The sequence below is a fragment of the Cervus canadensis genome, chromosome 32 (assembly GCF_019320065.1).
Source record: "Cervus canadensis isolate Bull #8, Minnesota chromosome 32, ASM1932006v1, whole genome shotgun sequence".
Classification (NCBI taxonomy): Eukaryota; Metazoa; Chordata; class Mammalia; order Artiodactyla; family Cervidae; genus Cervus; species Cervus canadensis.
The window spans coordinates 5,330,855-5,353,777 of record NC_057417.1 but is presented as its reverse complement, the minus strand read 5'-3'; the positions used below and the strand labels follow the sequence as shown (position 1 = coordinate 5,353,777).

At 47.6% G+C, this 22,923-nt stretch overlaps 1 protein-coding gene across 2 annotated transcripts in view; it reads right to left on the bottom strand.

The window, feature by feature from the left end:
* GRIN2A (glutamate ionotropic receptor NMDA type subunit 2A) overlaps positions 1–16,760 on the bottom strand; it is a 436,975-nt gene extending 420,215 nt beyond the window's left edge. Inside the window, exons 1-3 of one of the 2 annotated variants that reach the window (XM_043456415.1) lie at positions 15,966–16,760; positions 15,146–15,336; positions 13,263–13,694 (exon numbers count right to left, since the gene is read on the bottom strand). In XM_043456415.1, coding sequence (XP_043312350.1) covers positions 13,263–13,676 — 414 coding nt within the window. In that variant the 5' untranslated portion in view covers positions 13,677–13,694; positions 15,146–15,336; positions 15,966–16,760. Of the gene's footprint in view, positions 1–13,262; positions 13,695–14,739; positions 14,770–15,145; positions 15,337–15,965 lie in introns of those variants that run through there. The other variant, XM_043456416.1, reaches the window with a different exon arrangement.
* Positions 16,761–22,923: the final 6,163 nt, after the last annotated feature.

The window sequence follows — 22,923 nt, the reverse complement described above, 5'->3', positions numbered from 1 at the left end:
CAGCTCCAGCCAGCTAGGACATGGTTCTGTCCCGCACCTCCTGGAAAATCATAACAGTCAAGTCCCACAAAATGATTTTCCACTGGGAAATTTCACATGTTCAAGCAATTCTTGAAACAACACTGATACAGACACACCGGCTGAGCAATGCCGGGTGACTAAGAATGAATAATCATAGAACTCCCTGCCAGGCTTCAAAATATTTATTATTTTTCAGAAATTCAAATTATTTCACTGTACTTTATACTGGAATCCATCATTTTCTGAGGTTTTTCCATTTACACAATGAGAAATATCAAAGAGGTTAAGATGCGCAGCACCCAGGGAATATAAAAGAGTGATGTGACTAAATTAAATATATTCCACAGCAGATGCCATAAAAGAGAGGCAAACTAAAACAATGAGGTAACATTTTCACCAAGTCAATTAGAAAAAATTTTGTTTCAAGTGCTGGCCATAGTTAGACTACAGAGGTACTTTGTCATAGCTACTAGAAATATCCAGTGGTCCAATCTTTCTGGAAACCAATTATCAGTAAAGGACTGTTTAAAAAACAGCCACAGTTAATATAAAAATAATCTAATAAATGCACAGCTTTAGAGGATCTGTGAGATTCAGAGACGTATAAAGAAAATAAAAACCACCTTTGATCTCATCTGCAAACAGCTACTGTTAACGTTTTGATATGTATCCTTCTAGTCTTTTTGTCTATATCTTATAAACACACATATAAAATATACATATTGATTATATAACTTCATATATAATCTTTAATTTGCTTAACATTGTATTGTGTAATTCATATGTAATTATCAATACAACTGACTTGTAAGCATTTTTATCTGCTACCTTTTCCAATCTATGTCTACATCATGATTTATTTGATAAGTTCAATTTCTTCATATTTGTTGCTATTAAACACAACACCTCAAATAAAAAAACACCTCAGTGGGAAGGAGAGGGTGGGAGAAACAGAAAAGAATAGTATGAAAAATAGAATAGTATGGAAACACATACATTGCCGTACGTAAGATCGACAGCAAGTGGAACTTCGCTGAGTGACAGAGGAAGCTGAACCCAGTGCTCCGCGGCAGCCGGGAGGGGTGGGCTGGGGCGGGAGACGGGAGGGGGCTGAGGAGGGAGGGGACATATGTATACCTGTGGCTGATCCATGTTGATGGATGGCAGAAACCAACATAATACTGTAAAGCAATTATCTTCTAATTAAAAAAAAAAAACCACCTTGGTGAACAGCTTTGCAAGAAAAATAGTTTGTAACCATGCACGGTGATGAATATTAACTGGGCTCATTGTGGTGTTCATTTTACAATATATACAAATATCAAATCGTTGCATCGTTTACCTGAAACTAACATGATGTTATTTCAGTTATGCTTCAATTTAAAAAAAGAAGAAGAAGGGTAAACAACGGGAGGGAAAAGATGAACACCAATTAACCAAGGTGAAAACCAACAGCAATTAACTAAAGGGCAATCTGACCATAAAGCTCAGGTCTTCACCTGGGCCTGCCATCTTCAAAATTCCATAGGCGGAAGCCATGCCCCTTGGCTGGCACTAGAGCCTCTGCAAGCACGTCCTTTTCTACAGCTCCCAGCGTCTTCCCATCGTGGCTCTGTCCACCGGTCAACCAACAAGACATTTCCTCAGCCCCACAGATATCTTAGCTTTGCAACAATTCACTTAGAAAATAAGGGGCTTTGTGTTCGGGTTTTTTTCAGTCCAAGGATAGACGTACAAGACAACAGAGATCTCAAACGGCTCTCACTCCTTCTAGCAAGAATTTCCTTACGTGGAAGAGACAAGATAAAGCAGGAGACAGCCCGCCATGTGTGACAACAGACTAGAAATCGGCAAAAAACTCAGGGTTTTGATTTTGAGAACTGCCGTCCAGAGGAAAATCCAGGAGCTGTCAAGGCATCCCTGGAGCCTGGCAGCCTCGAAGGACAGGTTGGGGTGCGGCCGGGGGGTGGTGGCGGGCGGATGTGGCCCCTCAGCGCTGAGGCTACTCCTCCGGCCACTGTGCTGGGTGATGACTTACAGGCAGGTACGTGGGTGGTGGCCTGTTCCTGGATCCAGAGTTCTTGACTTTGACCCTAGGGCATCTTCCCTGGCTTTTATCCCCCACCCTCAGACCTCTGAAACAGGTGCTCCTTTCTGTAGTCTCATAGCCCCCAAATCACTGATGCATCACTCAGGGCTTTAACTGCACGTCTCCTCCAACTAGATTTTGAGCCACATGGAAGCAAATAACCTGTGTGTGAGTGTACATGCACGCACCTGCATTTTTTTTATTGGAGATAGTAGCTTTACAATGTATTAGCTTCTGCTGCGCAACAAAGTGAATTAGTGATATGTATACACATATCCCCTCCGTCTTGGACCCCCCTCTCACCCCATCATCCCACCCCTCTAGGTCATCACAGAGCACTCAGCTGAGCTCTCTGTGCTATATAGCAAGGACGCAAATAATTTGATCACAGGTATATCTATAGAACATTTGGGCCCAGGTTTTACAGACTCAATGAAGACCTATTCATAAACCAGTAAGAATAAATCAATTCCAAGGAGGCTATGAATGGGTTTCAGAGGGTCTGTGTGCCCCTGAAATTGACATGGTATCAGATGCAGGCTCCTGAATATTCCTCTGGGGAATGGCCCATAGCTCTCATTAGCCTATAAAGTGATCCTGACTCCTCCTCCCCCCAGATCACCCTGAAGGATCTTAAATCCCTTGGATGAGTAGGTAGGCCTAGCTTTAGAGGTGCCAGTGATTTTCAGCTTATCTTTGAGCATGAGCTTTTATTTTGTTTGGGGGGGAAAACAGACACAGTTGGGGACCAATGGAAAACGATTAACCTCTTTCAAGTCAGTGAGATTTTAAAAAAGGAAAAAGACCCTTGTAACATACCAACTTCAGCAATAAATCACAAAGAGAAACAAACTACCATCCCAATTAACATTTTTTCTCTTTGAATAGGTAACAGGGTCACCTCTACGGACAGAACTGGGCACCGTGCATTAATTAAGCAAACATTCTTTCTCTGAATGCTGCATTGTATTTTCTGGATTTTTTTTTTTTTACTCTGCCTGTGAGTACTTATTTCTAATGAATAATTACCAAAAACATATCCGTTTCCATCATATGCAAAGTTGTAAAATTTGAATGGAAAGGCAAACATTTGGAAGGAATCCGGTTGTGTTTGTTCCTTGGGAGGTGTGAGGGGAAAACAGAGGAAGAGATAAACAATGGAATAGTACCCAGAGAAGTTTCTGCCACAAGCAAATGTTCAAAACACAGGGGAGTACAACAGACAGAAAAGGATAATTTCCTAGCTGAAACATCAGAGAGGGGTCTGGCTGTCTCTTTAGGATACACAAAAGTATTACCAAAGTAATATGCACACAAACAGGAATATACTTCAATAAGTAATGATGATTAACTGAACTGAACTGCAAAAAACTTCCCTTTTTGAGATCATTGGCAATTACTCTAAACGTCGTCTTGTGTAGATGCACTTCTCAGCCAAAAACATTTCCACTAGTAAATATGACGCCAGCTGACCTACTTATGTTTATATTTATATGTATGTGTGTGAATTGATATATACATAGGTTTTCTGCTTTTCAAATATCATCTACCCTTCGGAAAGATGTAAAGTCCTCTGGGGATTTAGGGTGATGATGCAGGGTTCATAAATTCCTCCCCCATGCCAGGCAAATTTATACTGAATTACTCACACACTTACAGAAAGTGAGGATGTTGGTTTTCAGCCAAATCCAAGGGCCTGAAGTATCAGGATCTGGGGATTTTTAGAAATTCAAGAACTTGAGAGGTGCAGAGTCTGGGAGTGAGGAAGGACCTCGGAGGTGACCCAGTCCCAGCTTGCCAGTGTGAGTCTGACTCTGTGTGTGTCCTTGACAGATGGCAGTCACTCTGGGCTCAGTCAGGTCCAACAGACACATTATTCTATGAAATACCAGAGTCTTCTATTAGAGACCTAATTGCCAAAGCTTATTCTTCATAACAACCTTATAATTTCACCCTCTGGTCGCAGTTCTGTCCCCAAAACAACAACAACAAAAAAATTAAGACTTAACCTTCTACCCTGTAACAGCCCATGGGGTATTTGAACACATCTCTTATCCTCTCTGAGATTTATCTTCTCCAGGCTGAATTTTCCTAAATATTTATTCTGAGACTCTCATCAGACGTTATTTAGATACTACACAATCCTGGAGGCTCTTCCTCTGAACATACTTAAGTTTTTCAACATTCATCTTCAAATATTACCCCCCACAACTAAGTCGGGTCTCCAAATGCATTAGTGTCGCTGGAGACAGCATCAGGTGGACCAACTAGCCACTGCTCCTACACCTCTGCTAACAGAAGAAAATTTTGCTCCAGTGGCAATTACCCACTCTTGGAGAAGATTTTTGATTATTAATTTCAATCAGTGATGTTCAAGAGATGGCATGTGACTCAGTTTTGGCCAATGAAATGTAACAGGAAGTCTGCTCTATGAAAAGGATAGAGGGAGGGCCCAGAATAAAGTTTCATTTCTCTCCCTTTTCTTCCTTTTATGAATGCTGGCATGTGAAGATGTGATGGCTGGAACAGAAGCAGCCATCTTGTGACCAAGGTGAACCAGCGTCTGAAGAAGGCAAAATAGAGGAATGGAAAGGACCTGAGCCCTCGATGGGTTACTGGGATACTAAACCAGACCTAGGGCACCTTGTTAAACAATAAAACTAAATATCCTAATGGTTTAAGCCAGTGCGGATCAAATACTCTGCGACTTGGAGCAGAAGGGACTCCTAACAACAGAAAAGGTATAATAGAACTATCATCTCTCTTGATTTCAACATATTTCTAGAGATGTGGGCTTTACTTTTCTAAGAGGTCTATCACTCTTTGGGACCTGCTGAGCATCTGGTCAATACAAAACAAATGAGGAAATAAACAAAAATCCTGTGATTGAGGATCATAATTTCAAATGCCTGCAGAGGCCATGTAGTTAACATAAATTTGTGAATCTGTCTAGATGTGAGATAACAGGGAGCAAGGAGGGCTGTAGGGAATCTAAAAGTGAATGCCTTGTCCAAAGACATTAAAATTCAAGCATTTAAAAATACTATGCTGGTGAAATAAAATACTAATGCATCCATGAGCCAGACTCAGCAGGCAGTCCACTGGTTCAGGACTCTTACAAAAATCAATTTCAAGCGAATTGGAAAGTCACATGTCCCCCTTCCTGCAAGAATGTACATCCTTCTTAAACCCTTCAGTGCAGTCTGTAGTATGGGTTCATCATTTCAACCTGGAAAGACAGTTTTGAATTTTAATTCCATCATCCAACATCTTAAATTACTTCAATTAAGGCAACCAGATTATTAACATCAAAATCTATATTCACTCTTGAATCTAAGCCCCTTCCCTAAACCAACTGAATTCACAATCATTAACTTAAAAGGATAATAAAATAAGAGCAAAAGAATAAGATCACAAGGATTCTTCAGTCAAATATCTCTGGGGCTGCCAGGTGTCCTCAGGCTGTCTCAGAGCCACTTAATCCTTGGCAGAAAGAAAATGAGAAACTGTATATGTCCACAGTCTTTCCTGGTGGCTCAGATGATAAAGAATCTGCCTGCAATGCAGAAGACCCAGGTTTCATCTCTAGGTCGGGAAGATCCCCTGGAGAAGGGAATGGCAACCCACTGCATTATTCTTGCCTGGAGAATTCCATGGACAGAGAAGCCTGGTGGGCTACAGTCCATGGGGTTGCAGAGAGTCGGACATGACTGAGTGACTAACATAACACACACATATATATGTCTAGACCCAGAGTCCTAAGCCCAATGCAAACATGGGTTCCAACTGGTGGAATTATTTACCATAAAGGTCACCTCTTACAGTCACTTTCACACTGGCCACATTTAATCTTCAGTTTGCCAAGATAAAGTTCATAGCAAGTCCTAAAAACTCAAAGAAAGCTTCTGGTTGTCCCAATTCAGAAATTATGAATCATTTCATGTTGGACTCTCCCATTCTAAGAGTTCTATGAGACTCATTTCCAATTTCTCCCAGGGAATAGCCTCATATCACCACATTACCCTTCAGGTTGCTATATTATTATTATAATTTTATTATAATAACCCTTCTGGTTATTAAAAAGCACATGTACTACAGGCTTCCCTGGTGGTTCAGTAGGTAAAGAATCCGCCTGCAGTGGGTCCGATCCCTGGGTTGGGAAGATCCCCTAGAGGAGGGCATGGCAACCCACTCCAGTATTCTCGCCTGGAAAATCCCCAAGGACAGAAGAGCCTGGTGGGCTGCAGTCCATGGGGCTGCAAAGAGTCAGATCCAACTGAGCGACTGAGCACACACATGTACTTTGGAGAAAAATAAAAACCACAAAATATAGACACAATGACAGTAACATTCCTATAAGAAGTATATATTAAGAGCCAAGCACTAAGCTACATACCTTATATCTATTATCCCATTTAAATCTCACAACTCTAGGAAGCAGGTAGTATTACTGTCCTCATCCTAAAGATGAAGACACTAAGGCTCAGAGACAGGAAGCAACTTCCCCATGATCACCCAGAACCTGAATTTAAACACAGACGATCTAACTCGAGGTTCAACTTATTAGCCATGCTGTAATGATATTTTTTTAAAGATGAAAACAGCCATGAACAAACCACCCAAAGATAACCACAGCTCACATTTTGTTATGTTTCCTCCCAGTCTTTTCTTGAAGGCAATAAAATTTTCAGAGCTGGAAAGAGGCTTTAGAAGATAGTATCTCCCTAAACTTTCATTTTACAGGAGAAACTGAGGTAGAGAAAGCTGAAGAGACTGTCTCAAAGTCACAGTGCTACTTGGAAATGGAATGTAGGTGCTCAGACTGTTCGTCTAGGATATTCTGGGGTCTTCTGACTCAAGTTAACTTGAGTAGTAGTTAGCGAACTCAAGCTAACTAACTTGGTAGTGTCTTCCTGGAGGACCGTGTTGAGAAGAATTTAGGGCCTGTGGTCAAAAAGAACAAAATGCTACAGGGGATTAGGCGTGGCAGCTGTGAACAGAGCGACGCGCCCGCATGCACACCTCCAATTTTCCACCTCTCAAGGAGCAGCCTGGGAGAGAAGGAAAAGGACCGCGAGAGACCCTCTTAACAAAGGCCAGCTGCTTTCTTCATCATATCAGGGGTCACAAACCCCACTGCCTTCAGGACCAACACTGTAACATAAGTGAGAGAAGTGGGCAAACTGGAGTCTGAAGGCGGGGCAAGCATCAGGCCCATTTAAGGGGGTGCTCGGTCACTCCAGTCGTGTCCAACTGTTTGCAACCCCATGGACTGTAGCCCACCAGGCTCCTCTGTCCATGGGGATTCTCCAGGCAAGAACACTGGAGTGGATTGCCATTTCCTTTTCCAATTTAAGGGGGGGAGGGGCACTATTAATCTCCAGCCACCTGTCACTATGGGGAGAAGCAAGGCCAGTGTTACCAGGCCTTCTGATTTTCCCAAAGAAGGATGAAATTTGGGTTTAAAGAATAAATAAATAAATGTGATACCACCTAACTTTAAAATGTTGGCAACTAATTTGAATTTAAATAATTAAGTGGCAGCATCGAATAAACCACACTAGTTAGCGACATTATAACCATTCCTTTTCATGATGGCCTTCTCAGAAGCCACCAAGCCCCTGTTACAAATCTGAGATTTTCCACACTCTCTTTCTCTCTCTCTCATTATCTTTCTCTCTCCCCCTCACTCTACCTAGAGAAGCATTTTCCATGTGAGGCTACCAGAGAGAAGATGAGCACCCACCCAACCCTGCCAGATCACATCTATCAAGAGTCCAGGTGATGAGCTGGGACCCCCGAGGGCCCCATGGAGAGGTCACTGCGCCTCTCAGGCCGGAGGTTCTCCATGACTTCTGTGAGGAGGAGTGATGACTACATCTGACGTGCCTCATGGAAAAGGCTAAAGATAGGCCTCCCCACTCACTCTCCCAGGAACCACCTGAAGCCTCTACAACAGGATCTGAGTGGGCTCCATCGACCTTCTGATGTGCGTTTCTGCCCTTTCCATAAGCCTTCTGAGTTTAATGGGCAGGCTCATCACTCCCACCCAGACTCCCAGCCGCCAAAGGAGTGCAGCAGCCTCTACAGGTGAGCTGTTACTCAGCAGAGCTACGGAGGCCTTTCACATGCAAGCCCCCAACTTCTGTTAATCCTCAGGATGGCTAGTGATTACCTGCCCACTGGAGAAAAGAGGAGACTTAACACACACCCATGAAATCAGTCAGCATTTGGGAACAAACACAGGATGGAAAACCCTGACCCACAGAAAGGTAAGTTCTTCCAGAAACTGCAGCAAGTCGGCATCCAAACCAGTGACTTGATTCACTCAATCACCATATATGTATCCAGAAACGAAGGCAAAAGGCAAAGATCAGTGCAAGATGCCCAAAAGAACACACACGTGGACCAGAAACCAACCTTACTAAAGGTGGGAAGAAACAGAAGAGAAGTTTAAATCATTGTGGTATAAACAGAACATTCTGCACCATTTAAAATCATGTTTGAGAAGTCGGTTTAATGATAAGGAAAAATTCCAAGACTACGTAATCAAGTCTGAAAGAAATAAAAGCAGGTTGTGAAATATAACTGGGTCAAAATCACAGTGAACACATTCAGCTGCCTCCCTCTTCTGCTCCTAAGACACAGAATTTATAGATCAAACTTCAGAGATCTCAAAATTTATAAAATGCTGCTTGAAAATAAGGGAACCACAGATCAAAAATAGAAGGCCCTACCTAAAAATAAATGAATCAAAAGATGAGACTCTACAATTTCAGGAGGAATCAAAGTGCATGGGGGAGTAAGTCTGATATGAGCCACAGAAGCAGAGGTCCCAAGATCTACCAAGGGGACAAGGGGCAGGGCTGGACCCAAACCACGCAGCTAACCGTGAATGGGGACGAAACGTCTGCACCATCCGCCATGAGTCACAGCCACAAGAACATCCCTGAATGTGTAACAGAGCCAGAACGAGAGGCCCTACAGGAGAGCAGGACCCAAGCCCGCACCAGAGTGTATAGAGCAGAAAAAGAGCTCGGAGCTGAGTTGCTGACAAGCGCTCTGGTTAAAAAACACACCAGCTTACAGCTACAGGGCAGAAGAAGCCATAAAACTGCCTTGACAATAAGTTCACAAAAATTCGAGAGCCTATGAGGCTATCCAATGATCAAACTCTACAAAACAGAAGAATTCACACGGGAAGAAGAAAAGATGCTAGAGCAATCAGAGAAGGACTTCATAAGAAGTATTTTTTAAATCCTCGAAGGGACAGAAAAGATTTACATCCACAAAGTGAGAAGAGGTTTCAATAAAACAAAAGCAGGAAGGTATGAGAAGGTATTGCTTCAATAAAACCAAAGCAGAAATCCGTTTTGTATCTTAGAAATTAATCAGTGTTGAAATTTAAGACTCCACAGATAGTCAAAATAATATACCAGACACAAATGAAAAGAACCGGTTAACGAGAATAAAGAATTGAGGAAACACCATACAAACATAACACAGAGAGACAGAGAACTTAAAAAAATGTTTCAGATACATAGAGAAATTACTGAGAGACTAAATATAGAGAAAAAGAGAATGTTAGAAAGGAAACATCAAACAGATAATGGCTGGGATTCTTCCAGGATAAACAAAAAACCTGGATCTTGTAAGAAAGCCCACAGGATGCAAAGTACAATAAACAAAACAACATATACACACAATATAATCCTGAACTTATAACTCAAGCTTAAAACGAAATAGATCCAATAATCCACAGTGGTTACCCCTGGCGAACAGATTTAAAGGGAGATTTTTATTTTCTTCTTTAAACTTTAATATACTTTCTAAGTGCTCTGTAATAAAAAGACAATATTTTTATAAACTGTCTGTGGAGGAGGAATATCATTATTTCAAATATACATATACACATAAACACTTAAAAAAAAAATCTGTCCTCAAGGAACTTACACTCCAGTAGAGGAGATAAAAAAGTATATATAGCAATAATATATAAAGCAAAACCCACGCAGTAACTGACATGGATAGATGTAGCTAAAATGTAAGCCTTGCCTTTTCCCTCCCGTGGAGCAGTTAGGAATAAGGGTGGAAGGAGAGGAGGTGAGGATATTGAGCAACAACATAAAGGTCCAGTATCTGTGCTTGATTTACTAGGGCTGTTAGCAAAACCAGAGCGTATTTCATGGGATCAAAATGGCCAAACCAAGACAAGGTTAGAACTCTATCAATGTTGAGCATTATTCTCACCTCTAAATTAATTATATTTTAAGACCACCCAGTGATAGAAGCAAAAATTAGTATCTCCATTGTAAATTAAATTAAACCACAAAAATCTGCCACTTCACACATTTCAATTATTACAAAGCTCTGTTCTTTCCTCCCCCCACCCAGCCAAGGGTAAAGAAGATTGGGGGAAAAGGTAAGAACTGGGGAGAGAGGCTCAATTTAATTGATAGTCAAATTAACTGCCATTCTTATTCCCCGAGACCGGATCATGTTTCCAATTGAGAAATGCAAACAACACAGGTATGTGCTGGGCTTTACCAAATGATGTCATCTTAACGGGGGGACAGAGAGGTCTTAGTGGTTTGGGGAGACTCAGATTCTGTGGCCACGAGACCGGGGGCACACCCAACCCAACAAGGCGATGCCCATGACTGCTTCTTCAGAGTCAAACTGCAACTCGGCAGAAACAGGTGGCAAAGACACAAGCCAACTCAACGCGTTACTAATGGAGGGAGGGCTGTTCACATCCCAGACGATCTCTTTCCTTTCTTTTTAACACAATCAGGTTTCTCGAAATCCCACTCCTAAACCGCACTCCTCTTAACATCACTTGCACATCCCCCATAGGGGATCCAACATATACCCGAATATTATCCCACGGCTTCTTTGATTCCCTGCCATCAAGACCAACTCAGAAAGCCACAACAGTAATGAAGACTATCCAACTCCTTTCACCATTTTTGAGCCAAGGCACCCTTTTATTCCTCTCCTCTCCACCCCCTCTTAAATCAGTCTCTCATCTTGACATCTCTGAAAACGTCCTTTCTCATCTTCCTCTTGCCCTTTCCTGAGGTCCTTTTTCTTCTTTAAGTGGGGTCACAGTCATGTCCAATCCCCATAAGGCAGTTTTATTCTGCAAGAGAAGATGCTTCCACCCTATCCTCTGGACTTCTCAAAATTCCCTTCCTAATACCCTCTTAGAGGTCTAGTAAGTCAGAGCCTGACATGGACGGGTCACTGCTTATGAAGGGGATGCTAACTATAAGCCCATTTCTGTTCCTGCTTCTTTGCCTATAGTCAGATGGGTAAGTCAGGTAAGAGCCCAAGTCCCACACCTGCCAACACTTCTCCTATTCAGCTTTTACCATATTTCTCCACTGATTGTGCTGGGCCTAGTCGATACAGAAATTTCACTTTCAATATGGCTCCTGTTTAACTGCATGTTGCTCCTTCAAAACTTCAGAAGGGAGAAGGAATCAGTAGTAATATTTAAATCCCAAAATCACACTCCAAAACCCTGCTGGGAAATGCTGTTCTTATCCTTCTTTGTGCCTTTGTCAGAAACCAGAGGACCAGAAAACCAGAGATTTAGTTCCATCACGTACCGTGTGGTCTTAGCTAAGTCTTTAATTGCCCTGAGCCTGAATCTCTTCACCTGAAAGCTACAGGATGCTCTAATAGGCTCTAAGACCTTTGCCAGTTCTGAAATGGCCACATAACAGGGGCAAGACACAGCTGTTCCCTACTTATTTCTTCCCAGAAAGGAACCCCCCCAAAACTGAGAGGTGGCTGGGAAAATACTCAACCACACATAGGAATTCTGCTAGGTTGCAAACCATTTAAAATGAATGTTTAATAAGATTCTACATCAGTTGTGTATTTCAACAGAATGTGCCGCAGCCCAGGAGACCTGAAAGAATTAATATGGTTCCCAAAGGAGCTGGTGGGAATTACTGAGGCAGAAGTAGTATTTGATTTGATGAATGTAAAAGTGCTTTGAGAGCATCAGAAGCAAAGTGCTATGACAAATGTCTGCTGGCTCCATTACGATGTCTCCTGCTATCTAAGGAACACACTCCAATAAGGTCTCAAGACTAGGGGGACCCACAGAGCACAAGTACATTCACAATTCCCTTCCTGACACCCCCTCCCATTTCTCTTCCAGGGCTTAGACAGAAGCACAGGGCACCCACAAACACCAACCCTCCCCTTCTTTCTCATTTTTCACCTTGCTTTTCCCTTCCCACCTGCTCTTCTGCACAGTTCTCAAACCAGGCTCTCAGAACATCTCACTCAAATCTCCAGACCCCTCTTCTCCACACCAATACCCCCAGGTGATCCACAGAAAGACCCTCCCTCCCACTCTAAGCCAAGAGATCTCTACACCTTTCCTTCATTGGGACACCCTCTAACTACGTTATCAAAACCCATCCTTAGGAGCCAAGCCCTCCATCTGAGGGCCTCGGAACCCCCAGCAGTCCCACCCAGGTGATGTGTAGGAACACCCGGAGCCTCCATCTCTGGGTCAGCAGTCCCTTCTCTCCACTCACAGCCACTCCCTTGGAGAAACACATACCTGTGTGCCATTATCCCAGGGCTCCTCAGACTTCCCACCCCACTTTCTCTAATTGTAGAGAGTCTGTGGAACCATGACATTTTTCTGCCTTTTTCTGCTTTACCTAAAACTTTGCATTTTATTCCACAATATCCCCACATTTGATCCTTTAAAAATAGTTTCTGTGGCTTTTAGTAGGGGAAAAAAATGGACATTTGCCACAATACAATCAGGTAAAACTAATAGTGTAGGAATATAAAACTTATTGCTTCAAGTTGCCCCCAGGCTCACCTCTGTGCCCCACCTAGCCATCTCTAAGCATTCCACCACCCCATTTACTTCTGCATTTACTGAGTTCTTCCTGGCACACCCAAGGTGCCTCCGAGTACCCCCACTTTCAGAACCAAAGCAAAAAGCGTTTCCATTCGATTCCAGGTTGGAGAAGCAGGAGCTGGCTCTCCTTAGGGTCGGTGGCCACAACCCCCTTTCAGATTAAGACGGAGGCCAGGGGCTCCCGAAAACCTGCAGTGGCTGCCATATGACTGGCGCGCGCTGGGGTCCTGACAGCCCATCGCCTCCCGGCCTTACCTTGTCAGCCATGATCATAGATGCGCCCCCGTGGATGCCCAGGATGGGAATGAAAGTCTGTGAGGAGATAAAATCCAGCATCTGGGCCACGGCCTCCTGGTCGGTGTCGTCCCCAAACACCAGGCCGTGGATGCGTGCCCCTGACATGAGGTCACACACGTGCGTGATGAGGCTCTTGGGATCCGTCCGGTTCATCAGCAGCGCTACCACGTTCACGTCCAGGGGCAGCCCAGCTGCGTGCTCGGGGCCCCAGAGGTTTCGCAGTTCACGCTCCGTCACGTCGTGGCTGTGGCCCAGCAGCACTGCGATGTTCAGCGCCGGGGGACCCTTCTCCGCCGCCGCGCCCTGCGCCGGACCGCGCCAGACCAGAAGGGCCGGCAGCACCAGCAAGGTCCAGTAGCCCAGTCTGCCCATAGTCGCCACTTACGGTCCCTGCAAGGTGGAGAGGAAGAGTCAGCGCTGCTGCGGTGCGCGAGGGTTCTAGAGGAGGGGGTTTACCGACATAGCCCCTTGCTCCAGGAGCCAGGAACGGAAACCACCCCAGGGAGAGCTGTTGGGGTCACTGACTCCATTCCCCATCCCCTGGCCATCCGCGTCCCTCGACCCGTCTGCCACTCTGTCCACAACTCCAATCCGAGCGGATTCTCCGTAACTGTCCCCAAACCCACCTTCGCATTCAGCCTCCTCTCCCTCTTCGACTCAACCCACATCTCCCGCCGCACTCGCTAAGTGGGACCACTTGGCGACGGCCCCTGACGTAGGCGCGCAAAGCATACCCTCCACCCACCCATCTCCCACCTCCGCGAGTCTAAGTTACCGACCCCGCCCCCTGCGAACCCGGCGCAAAGTACAGACCAGCCCAGGCGTGCGGAGGCGGCCGAGCGAAGGCGCAAGGCTAGTTGACTGGCCCCACACCCTGCGAACCCACCGAGGTTCATCACCCACCTGGCGCCCCTCAGCACCCACGGCAGACCCCGCACCTCTAGAGCAGGGACCGCCCCAAGCGCATGGAATTGAGGACGCTCGCTCTTGCGCCCGAGAATCCAGGGTGCCTGGAGGAAACTTAAGGTCCGCCCCACCTTGCGCAGAGGGGGCAGGAAGCGACCGCCAGCAGCCCCAGGACCCGCCCCCTACACGCACGCGGGCACACACAGGCTCAGACACACACATACACACAATCTCTCACGCATGCCGTGTGCAATGCAGAATTCTGGAGGGGAGGCACGTTCCCCCCCCCCACCACGCGGGCCGACGCGTGGGAGCTGGCAAAGAACGTGCGTGGGGCTGGGTAAGGTGGGTTGGGGGCCGGGCGGGAGGGAAGTCTGCCTCCCCAGAAGCTCTCGGACGGACGTGAACTGTGCATCACTGGCCCATCCCCGACCCCAGGCTTTCCCACTTCAGATTCTGTTACCAAGTCTTAGGTGCACGTGGGCAGTGGGCCGCGCACCCTCACAGGCACGCGCTCATTTCTGCGCACCTCCGCAGGCCCGCAGTAGAGGGGCCCAAGGCCATCCGGAGTCCACACACGTCCTCCGCCAGTGCCCACACATGGACCGCGCCAGGTGCACGGCCGCGCCCGCCAGCAGATACCAGCGTCGTCGGGCACGCGTGCTCAGGCGCGCGCCCCTCGGGCCAGGCGCTGCCTGGCGCCGGGGGGAAGTTGGGGCGAACTCGCGCCGGCCTCGGCGCTCTTCGGCGGAGCCCCGCGAGCGCGGAGCCGCAGCGCCCCCTGGTGCTCCTCCCGCGCCTCGCTCCTGCTGCGCCCTCTCCCGCTTTCTCTCTCTCGCTCCCTCTCTCCCCGGATCCTTCTCCCGCTCTTCCTCCGGCCGACCGTTCCTTCTCCCAGAACCCCGGCGGGGCCCAGGTTTCCCGCTGGGACGTACCTGTAGCCAGAGAAGGTCGAGGATGCGGTGGGGCGCGCTGCGCGCACGAGCATCTCGGCCGCCTCAGCAGCCACCGGGTTTAGCGGGTTCCCGCATGCTGCGGCCCCCGCGCGCTCCCCTGGCCGTCCCGCGCAGTCCGCATCGCCCCCACGGGGGGCGGCTATCCCAGCCGGAGGCTCTGCAGCAGGGCTCTACCGGGGCGGAGAAAGAGACGGAGAGACAGGGTCAGCCCACGGGCGGGGGGAGGGGAGGCGGAGGGACGGGGGGGACTGACTGCAGTCTGCAATGCTCACACGGCACCCCCAACCCCACCCCCGCCCCCTGCGCGCACAGTGGGGGCTCGGCCCGAGCTGGGAAGCTGAAGCTCCGTGCCCGAGACGTCCCCCAGTGCGGCTCCTAAAACCGTGTGGCCGAAATGGAGAGCTTCACTCCCGGGGCGCACAGGAGAACCGGAGCCCCGGGTTGGCCACCCTCGAGAAGCTAACAGGGCGCCTCGGCTCTCACCCCCTGCCGCCTCCCCGGCGCCGGCTGCCGGGAGTAGTGCGGCCAGGAGCTTCTGAGCAAGGAGGGGGGTAGGGAGACAAAGAGGAGGGAATGGGGGCTGAGGTTGGGGGAGGGGGCGGGCTGAGTTTGCGATGTGCCGGCAGGAGGAGAGGGGGAGGGAAGGACTCCGGCTCCCTCAGCCCCGGACCCCCGAGGGAGGTGCGATGTTTCCCACGCAACGACCCTCCTGCAGTCCTGTCGCCCCTCCTATGAAAGCCTCCCACCGTCCTCTTTCCAAAGGGGCCGCCGAGGCCCCGCGTCCCGCGCCGGCACTCACCGCAGCCTCTCTCCACATAGTTCTCAGCAGTGGCCGCCCCTGGTCATCTCCAGGGCTGATGGCTGCGGCCGCGACTCTCAGCGCTCAGCGGGCCCCATGCTCCGGCTAAGCCCTCGGCGCCTCCCTCCAAGAGCCTGAGCTGGGCTTCCTGCCCCACTCCGGACAGTCGCTGCCCCGGTCCTCCGAGCGCGCGCGAGAGCCCTCTCCGCAGCCCAGGCTCCGGGCTGATGGATGTGTGAGGGCGAGTGTGTGTATGAGTGGATGTGGGAGCGCGCGCGCGCGTGTGGCCGGGGATCCCCGCGGTCCCCGGCCGAGAGAGCCGCGGGCGGGGGGGACAGGCAGCTCCCTCTAAGCCCTTAGCTGCGGGGCCAGCTCCACGCCAGGCGTTCAGCTCCCCACTTCCCGGCGGGAGTCCGGCCACCCTGTTTCACAGAACTGGCTCAACCGGGCTCCCGAGGCGTGCTTCTGCTGCGGTCGCCTCGCAGGAAGAGGAGGAGGAAGGCAGGGGCGCCCCCCACGCCAACTTGGGGACTTGTTCTCAGTCGACGAGACGCTGCAGCCCCCGCGAAAGCCGAAAAGGCTTGGAGCTCCGGCGGGCGAGAGAGTCTCCCGTCCGCAGCCGCCCTCCCCGGAGGCGGGCCGAGGCAGACCCCGCAGTCCCTCGGCGGCGGCGCAGAGCGCGGCCACCGGCTCCCGGAGCGCACGGCGGCGGTAAGATCGGGGTAGGAAGCTGGCTGGCGGCGGGGGCGCCTGAGGCGGGCGCGCCGCTGTCCGTGGTGCTGAAACCACGATCTCCGCCCGCTCCCAGGCGTCTGGTGCTGCTGAGGAATCAATTATTCAGATCTCTGCTACCGCTTCCTCCTCCCCCAGTGCCTCGCGCTGGGTACAGCAATCCCCCTTCCACGCACAGGCGCGCCAACACACACGCGCGCGCGCGCACACACACACACACGCCATAGAATCTGCTCCAATGCCTCCCCTGTGCCTCGCCACCCCCAAAGAGGAACCCACTCCTCTGATCTCAGGGAGCCACAAACCTAAAACGAAAGACGTCTCGACACCCTCCACTTGCTTCTTTCTTGTTTTCTAAGTTACACCAAACAAAAGTCGCCCTGAAGCTGCCACTTTTAAGCTACCAGTAGGGTCAAGCCAGAGAGCGTGGGACTCCTGGGTGTGCGGGGCCTGACTGATTTGGATTCTGGTAATTGGGCTTGAAAAGCATTGCCAAGCTTACCTTTGCCCACTTTACACTCCTTCCAACACTCTGTGTGTGTCTCTCCTTCCAACACTGCTTTTTTCCCCTCGGGCTCTGGAAGAAACAAGACCTTAAATTGTAAGGAGTTTTGCAATCACAGTTCTAACCCTGAGTCCTCCACTTAACTGGCCTGATGCCACCTCCAGGCCCATTATTCATCTTCTTAGTTGATTTGCTAATCTGAAAAATGGGGAAGACAGTAAAAAAAATCAGCTTATCAGGCTTATTTTGAAAATGAGGAAACTCCTTGGTAAAGGAGCCCCCAAGATCCAGCACATAGTAGGTGCTCAATAAACCACAAGGTGACCTGGGAGAGAAGGGACCCCTTCCAGGAGTGCAGATGTGGCCACTGAAATGGAGACAGGAATGGAAGCACAGCTTCTGGACACCTATTTGTTTACTATTAAGTTGGTAGTTGTATGCTGAGTTCTCCAGAGTTTTATCATCCACAGAGAAAGGATGGGAGAAATTCTGGAGGGTAAAATTGTGGAGTGGTGTGATATAAGGCAGAGAACTGGGAAGTGTTCCGTTTCTTGAAGCTGGAACTTGGCTGAGCTGGATTGGGCCCATGTCTTGGGTGGAGATGATCATTTCTTGGACTTTAGCACAGGTTCAGTTCAGTTCAGTCGCTCAGTCGTGTCCGACTCTTTGCGACCCCATGAATCGCAGCACGCCAGGCCTCCCTGTCCATCACAAACTCCCGGAGTTTACTCAGACTCATGTCCATCAAGTTGGTGATACCATCCAGCCATCTCATCCTCTGTCGTCCCCTTCTCCTCCTGCCCCCAATCCCTCCCAGCAGCAGGGTCTTTTCCAATGAGTCAGTTCCTTTCATCAGGTGGCCAAAGTATTGGAGTTTCAACTTCAGCATCAGTTCTTCCAATGAATATTCAGGATTGATTTCCTTTAGGATGGATTGGTTGGATCTCCTTGCAGTCCAAAGGACTCTCAAGAGTCTTCTCCAACAAACTTTTGAACTTCTCAGGGTTCAAAAACATCACTTCTTCAGCACTCAGCTTTCTTTATAGTCCAACTTTCACATCCGTACATGACTATTAGAAAAACCATAGCTTTGACCAGATGGACCTTTGTTGGCAAAGTAATGTCTCTGCTTTTTGATATGCTGTCTAGGTTGGTCATAGTTTTTCTTCCAAGGAGCAAGCATCTTTTAATTTCATGGTCACAGTCACCATCTGCAGTGATTTTGGAGCCCAAGAAAATGAAGTTTGTCACTGGTTCCCTTGTTTCCCCACCTATTTGCCATGAAGTGATGGGACTAGATGCCATGATTTTGTTTTTTTGAATGTTGAGTTTTAAGCTTTGTTTGTTTTTCAAACTTCATTTAAAAGGTAATTCTACTTGTATATATTATTTGGTGACTGACTTTTTTCACTTAACCTGATGTCCATGTTGCTGCATGTAACAAAAACATTTGTTCTTTTCATTACTGAGTAGCTTTCCTTTGAATGAATACACCACATTTCATGTATCCAGTCTCCCATTGGGCATGTGGGTTGTTATATGTTAAGCTTTTTAAAATACTGATGCCTGTTCCCACTTTATTTTTTTATTATTTATTTATTTATTTATTTGGCTTTAGTTGTGGCATGTGGGATCTGGTTCCCTGACCAGGGATCAAACCCCAGGCCTCCTGCACTGGGCCCAAAGAGTCTTAGCCACTGGACCACCAGGGAAGTCCCCTGCTCCCACTTTAGATCTCCACCATCAAAATCTTCAGTGGTGAGGCCAAGCATGTTTCAGTTCATTCACTCAGTCATGTCTGACTCTTTGTGACCCCATGAACTGCAGCACGCCAGGCTGCCCTGTCCATCACCAACTCCCAGAGCTTACTCAAACTCATGTCCATTGAGTCGGTGATGCCATCCAACAGTCTCATCTTCTGTTGTCCCTTCTCCTGCCTTCAATCTTTTCCAGCATCAGGTTCTTTTCTAGTGAGCCGGTTCTTTGCGTCAGGTTGCTAAGTCACTTCAGTCATGTCCCACTCTTTGCAACCCCATGGACTGTAGGCTGCCAGGCTCCTCTGTCCATGGGGATTTTCCAGGCAAGAATACTGGAGTGGGTTTCCATGCCCTCCTCCAGGATATCTTCTCAACCCAGGAATTGAACCCTCATGTTTTACATCTCCTGCATTGGCAGGTGGGTTCTTTACCACGAGCATCACCTGGGAAGCCCTTTAATCCCATAGGTGATGCTAATGATTCCCTGGTTAGTACCCAGTGTGCTTTCCATCCTTTTATATTAATGCTGATGCTGAAATAGTCTTGGTGAAACCATTGATATGCAGAGTTTGAAGTTATTCACGTCCAGACTTGCAGAAAGGTAGATCAAACAAGTGTGACCTCTTTTGATTAGGGAAAGACGATGGCCCTTCATCGGAAGGAACAGTCTGTCTCTGTGGCAGACACAGGGTGCCCCAGCCTGCACATCTCCCCAGTGTGGAGAACCACTGCGGTAGGGTCAGGCACCTAGAACCCCACAACATGCGGAAGGAAACTGTAACAGTGTGTGTTGGGGCTGGGGGGGGGCGGGTGCTGCGTAGGATTTTGCTACTTGAAACGTTCAGACAGAAAACCTTCATAGCAACTATGCCAACAAAAGCTATGTATGCCCCCCCTCAAAAGGCCCCCTAGTCTCTGCAGTCAGTTCTGCCTGTTGGTTTTATCACATTATTTACATCATTAATGTAATTGAAATAACCTAGTCTGGTCTTAAAAGAACAAATTGTTTCAATTGTTCTCAGTTCGATTGATTTATCTCCAAATGCTCAGCTAAAGAAATGACCCCCAGGGTTGCCATTTGCTTTGAGTCACTTAAACACTGTGGTTAAAAATCAACCACCATATCATATCTGCAGGAGAGATCTAAAGTGAGTCAATCATTGATTATGCATCTCAAAGGAAATTGGTAAAAATTACAGCATTCTGAAGCTGAAAGACCTTTAAAGACTATCGCGTATGACGTATTTTCCATTTCTAAATAAGCCTGGGAAACTCTGCCTACCTGAGTAACTTGAAGGTGGATTTTTAGTAACGATCTAAGATGCCTTGCAGTTTAAAAAATGTTTTTATCAGTCCAGCAATATTCCAAAAATATTAATCATGGAAAGCTATTCCATATAATAGCTGTTACCATCCTGCAGGACTGCTGTTCCTTTGAATGTTTTTTGAGAATTAGTGAGCTGACCCAACACTTTTATTTTGCACATGGGGAAAGAGAGAGATTCAAGTGGGACTTTAGTACTAGGAGAGACAAGATGCTAAAGGCAAAATTTGGAGCAGGATCCAGAATGTTTGCTTTAATTGTCTGTTGTGTTAAATAAAGCGTGTGCGCATTCTACTAGGTTATGGGGATTCCAAAGCAGTATGATAGAATTCTGAAAGAGAAAGATAGAGCAACAAGGTAATTTGGGGTGGTGGAGGGGGTAACCTAAACTTCAAACCGGCCACTACCTTGTTTCATCACGGGTGATCTTCCTTCACTGCCCCTCCAAATTTCAGCCTGAGGGTACCAACACTTGAGCTATCCATGATTCCAGCCTTCCTGACTTTGTCTTTAATGGAGTGCCAAGGCTGCTGCTGCTGCTAAGTCACTTCAGTCATGTCCAACTCTGTGCGACCCCATAGACAGCAGCCCACTAGGCTCCCCCGTCCCTGGGATTCTCTAGGCAAGAACACTGGAGTAGGTTGCCATTTCCTTCTCCAATGCATGAAAGTGAAAAGTGAAAGTGAAGTGCTCAGTCATGTCCGACTCCTAGCGACCCCATGGACTGCAGCCCACCAGGCTCCTCCGTCCATGGGATTTTCCAGGCGAGAGTACTGGAGTGGGGTGCCATTGCCTTCTCCGAAAGTGCCAAGGCAGACATCACTAATCCATTCCTGACCTGGTTCTCTCAAAGTTTAGATAGATCTTTGCACACTTGCTCAGTTCCAGGTGTTCTGGAGAGCCCCAGCCACGGAATAACTTAGCAAATGCCATGATTCCTGATTTTAGCCCAATCTCTGATTACCTGTATTTATTTCCTAAACCCTAATCTCCATGTTACCTAGTGACCCTAAGGACTTTCTCCTCTTTTGACTTCAGTTTCCATGTTTGTAAAAGAAAGGCATAAACTAGACAAGGCATTCTCAAAGCTGCCTTGCATGCACGCTCTGTCACTTCAGTCTTGTCCGATTCTTTGCAACCCCCATGGACTGTAGCCCACGAGGCTCCTCTGTCCATGGGATTCTCCAGGCAATAATACTGGAGTGGGTTGCCATTTCCTTCTCCAAGGGATCTTTCTGACCCAGGATCGAAACTTTATCTCCTGCATTGCAGGTGGATTCTTTACCGCTGAGCCACCAAGGAAGCCCAAAGCTGGCTTAGGGCCCCTATGATCCTGTGACTTTTCTTAAAGGTCTTGACCCTGAGATCAACCAAGGCACTAGTTAACCCTCCCATACTATTTTAACCAAAAGGTGAAATATCCCTCTCTGTTCCCATAATCCATTAAGGCATCAATAGTTCAAATCAAAGTGAAGTGAAAGTCGCTCAGTCATGTCTGACTCTTTGCAACCCCATGGACTATACAGTCCATGGAATTCTCCAGACATACTAGAGTGGGTAGCCTTTCCCTTTTCTAGGGGATCTTCCCAACCCAGGGATCGAACCCAGGTCTCTAACATTGCACGTGGATTCTTTACCAGCTGAGCCACAAGGGAAGCCCTCAAATCAAAGGGCAAGTCTTTTTCTAAACAAATCTACTGTGGTCGTGAGAATAAAAATGAAGACAGCAGCAAAAGACTCCATTCCTTGGTGATCTTCACCCAAAGCAACCCAGTGTCCTCCCTTACAGCAGAGATGCCTAGAAGACACCAAAGTGTACCACTGAGAAAAGGATACTGAGTTGGAGTCCTACAATCTACCTTTTGGGGAAAAGTCATTAAGCTCTCCAGGCTTCAGTTTGTTTATCAATAAAAATGGGAGTAAAAATCACTGTGCCTCTCCCAGCACTGCAGTGAAGTTTGTGAAAGGATATGTCTTCATGTAGATCTCTCCAAGAACGTCAGCTCTCTCCTACAATTCAACTCAATTCTGACACTATCTAGCTGGAGACAGCATTAAGTCTCCACAGGTGAAGGGCTGAGTCCCACAAGACTGCCCTCTTCTTTAGATGCCAATGGCAAGTCCAGGCTGTTATCTGTGCTTCAGACCAACTATCTATGCATCAGAGGTTCTCAGGATCCCCTCCTTCAGTGTGGCTGATTCGCTGGAGTGTCTCACAAAACTCAAGAAAACTAGCTTACTCAGTATATTTACCCATTAATTACAAGGAATGTTAAAGGGTATGAATCAACAGCCAGATGGAAAGATATACAGGACAAGGTATGAGGAAAGAGCATGGAGTTTCTGTACCCTCTCTCCACATTTTCACATGCTCAGCAACCTAGTCGCTGTCCATTTGGATTTTTATGGGGCCTTCATTACATAGGCCTGTGTGTGCTCAGTCAGTCAGTCATGTCTGACTCCCTGTGACCCCATGGACTGTAGCCCACCAGGCTCCTCTGTCCATGGGATTCTCCAAGCAAGTACTGGAGTGAGTTGCCATGCCCTCCTCCAGGGGATCTTCCTGCCCCAGGGATCAAACCCAGGTCTCCTGTGTCTCCTGCATTGGCAGGCGCTAATACTTTACCACTGAGCCACCTG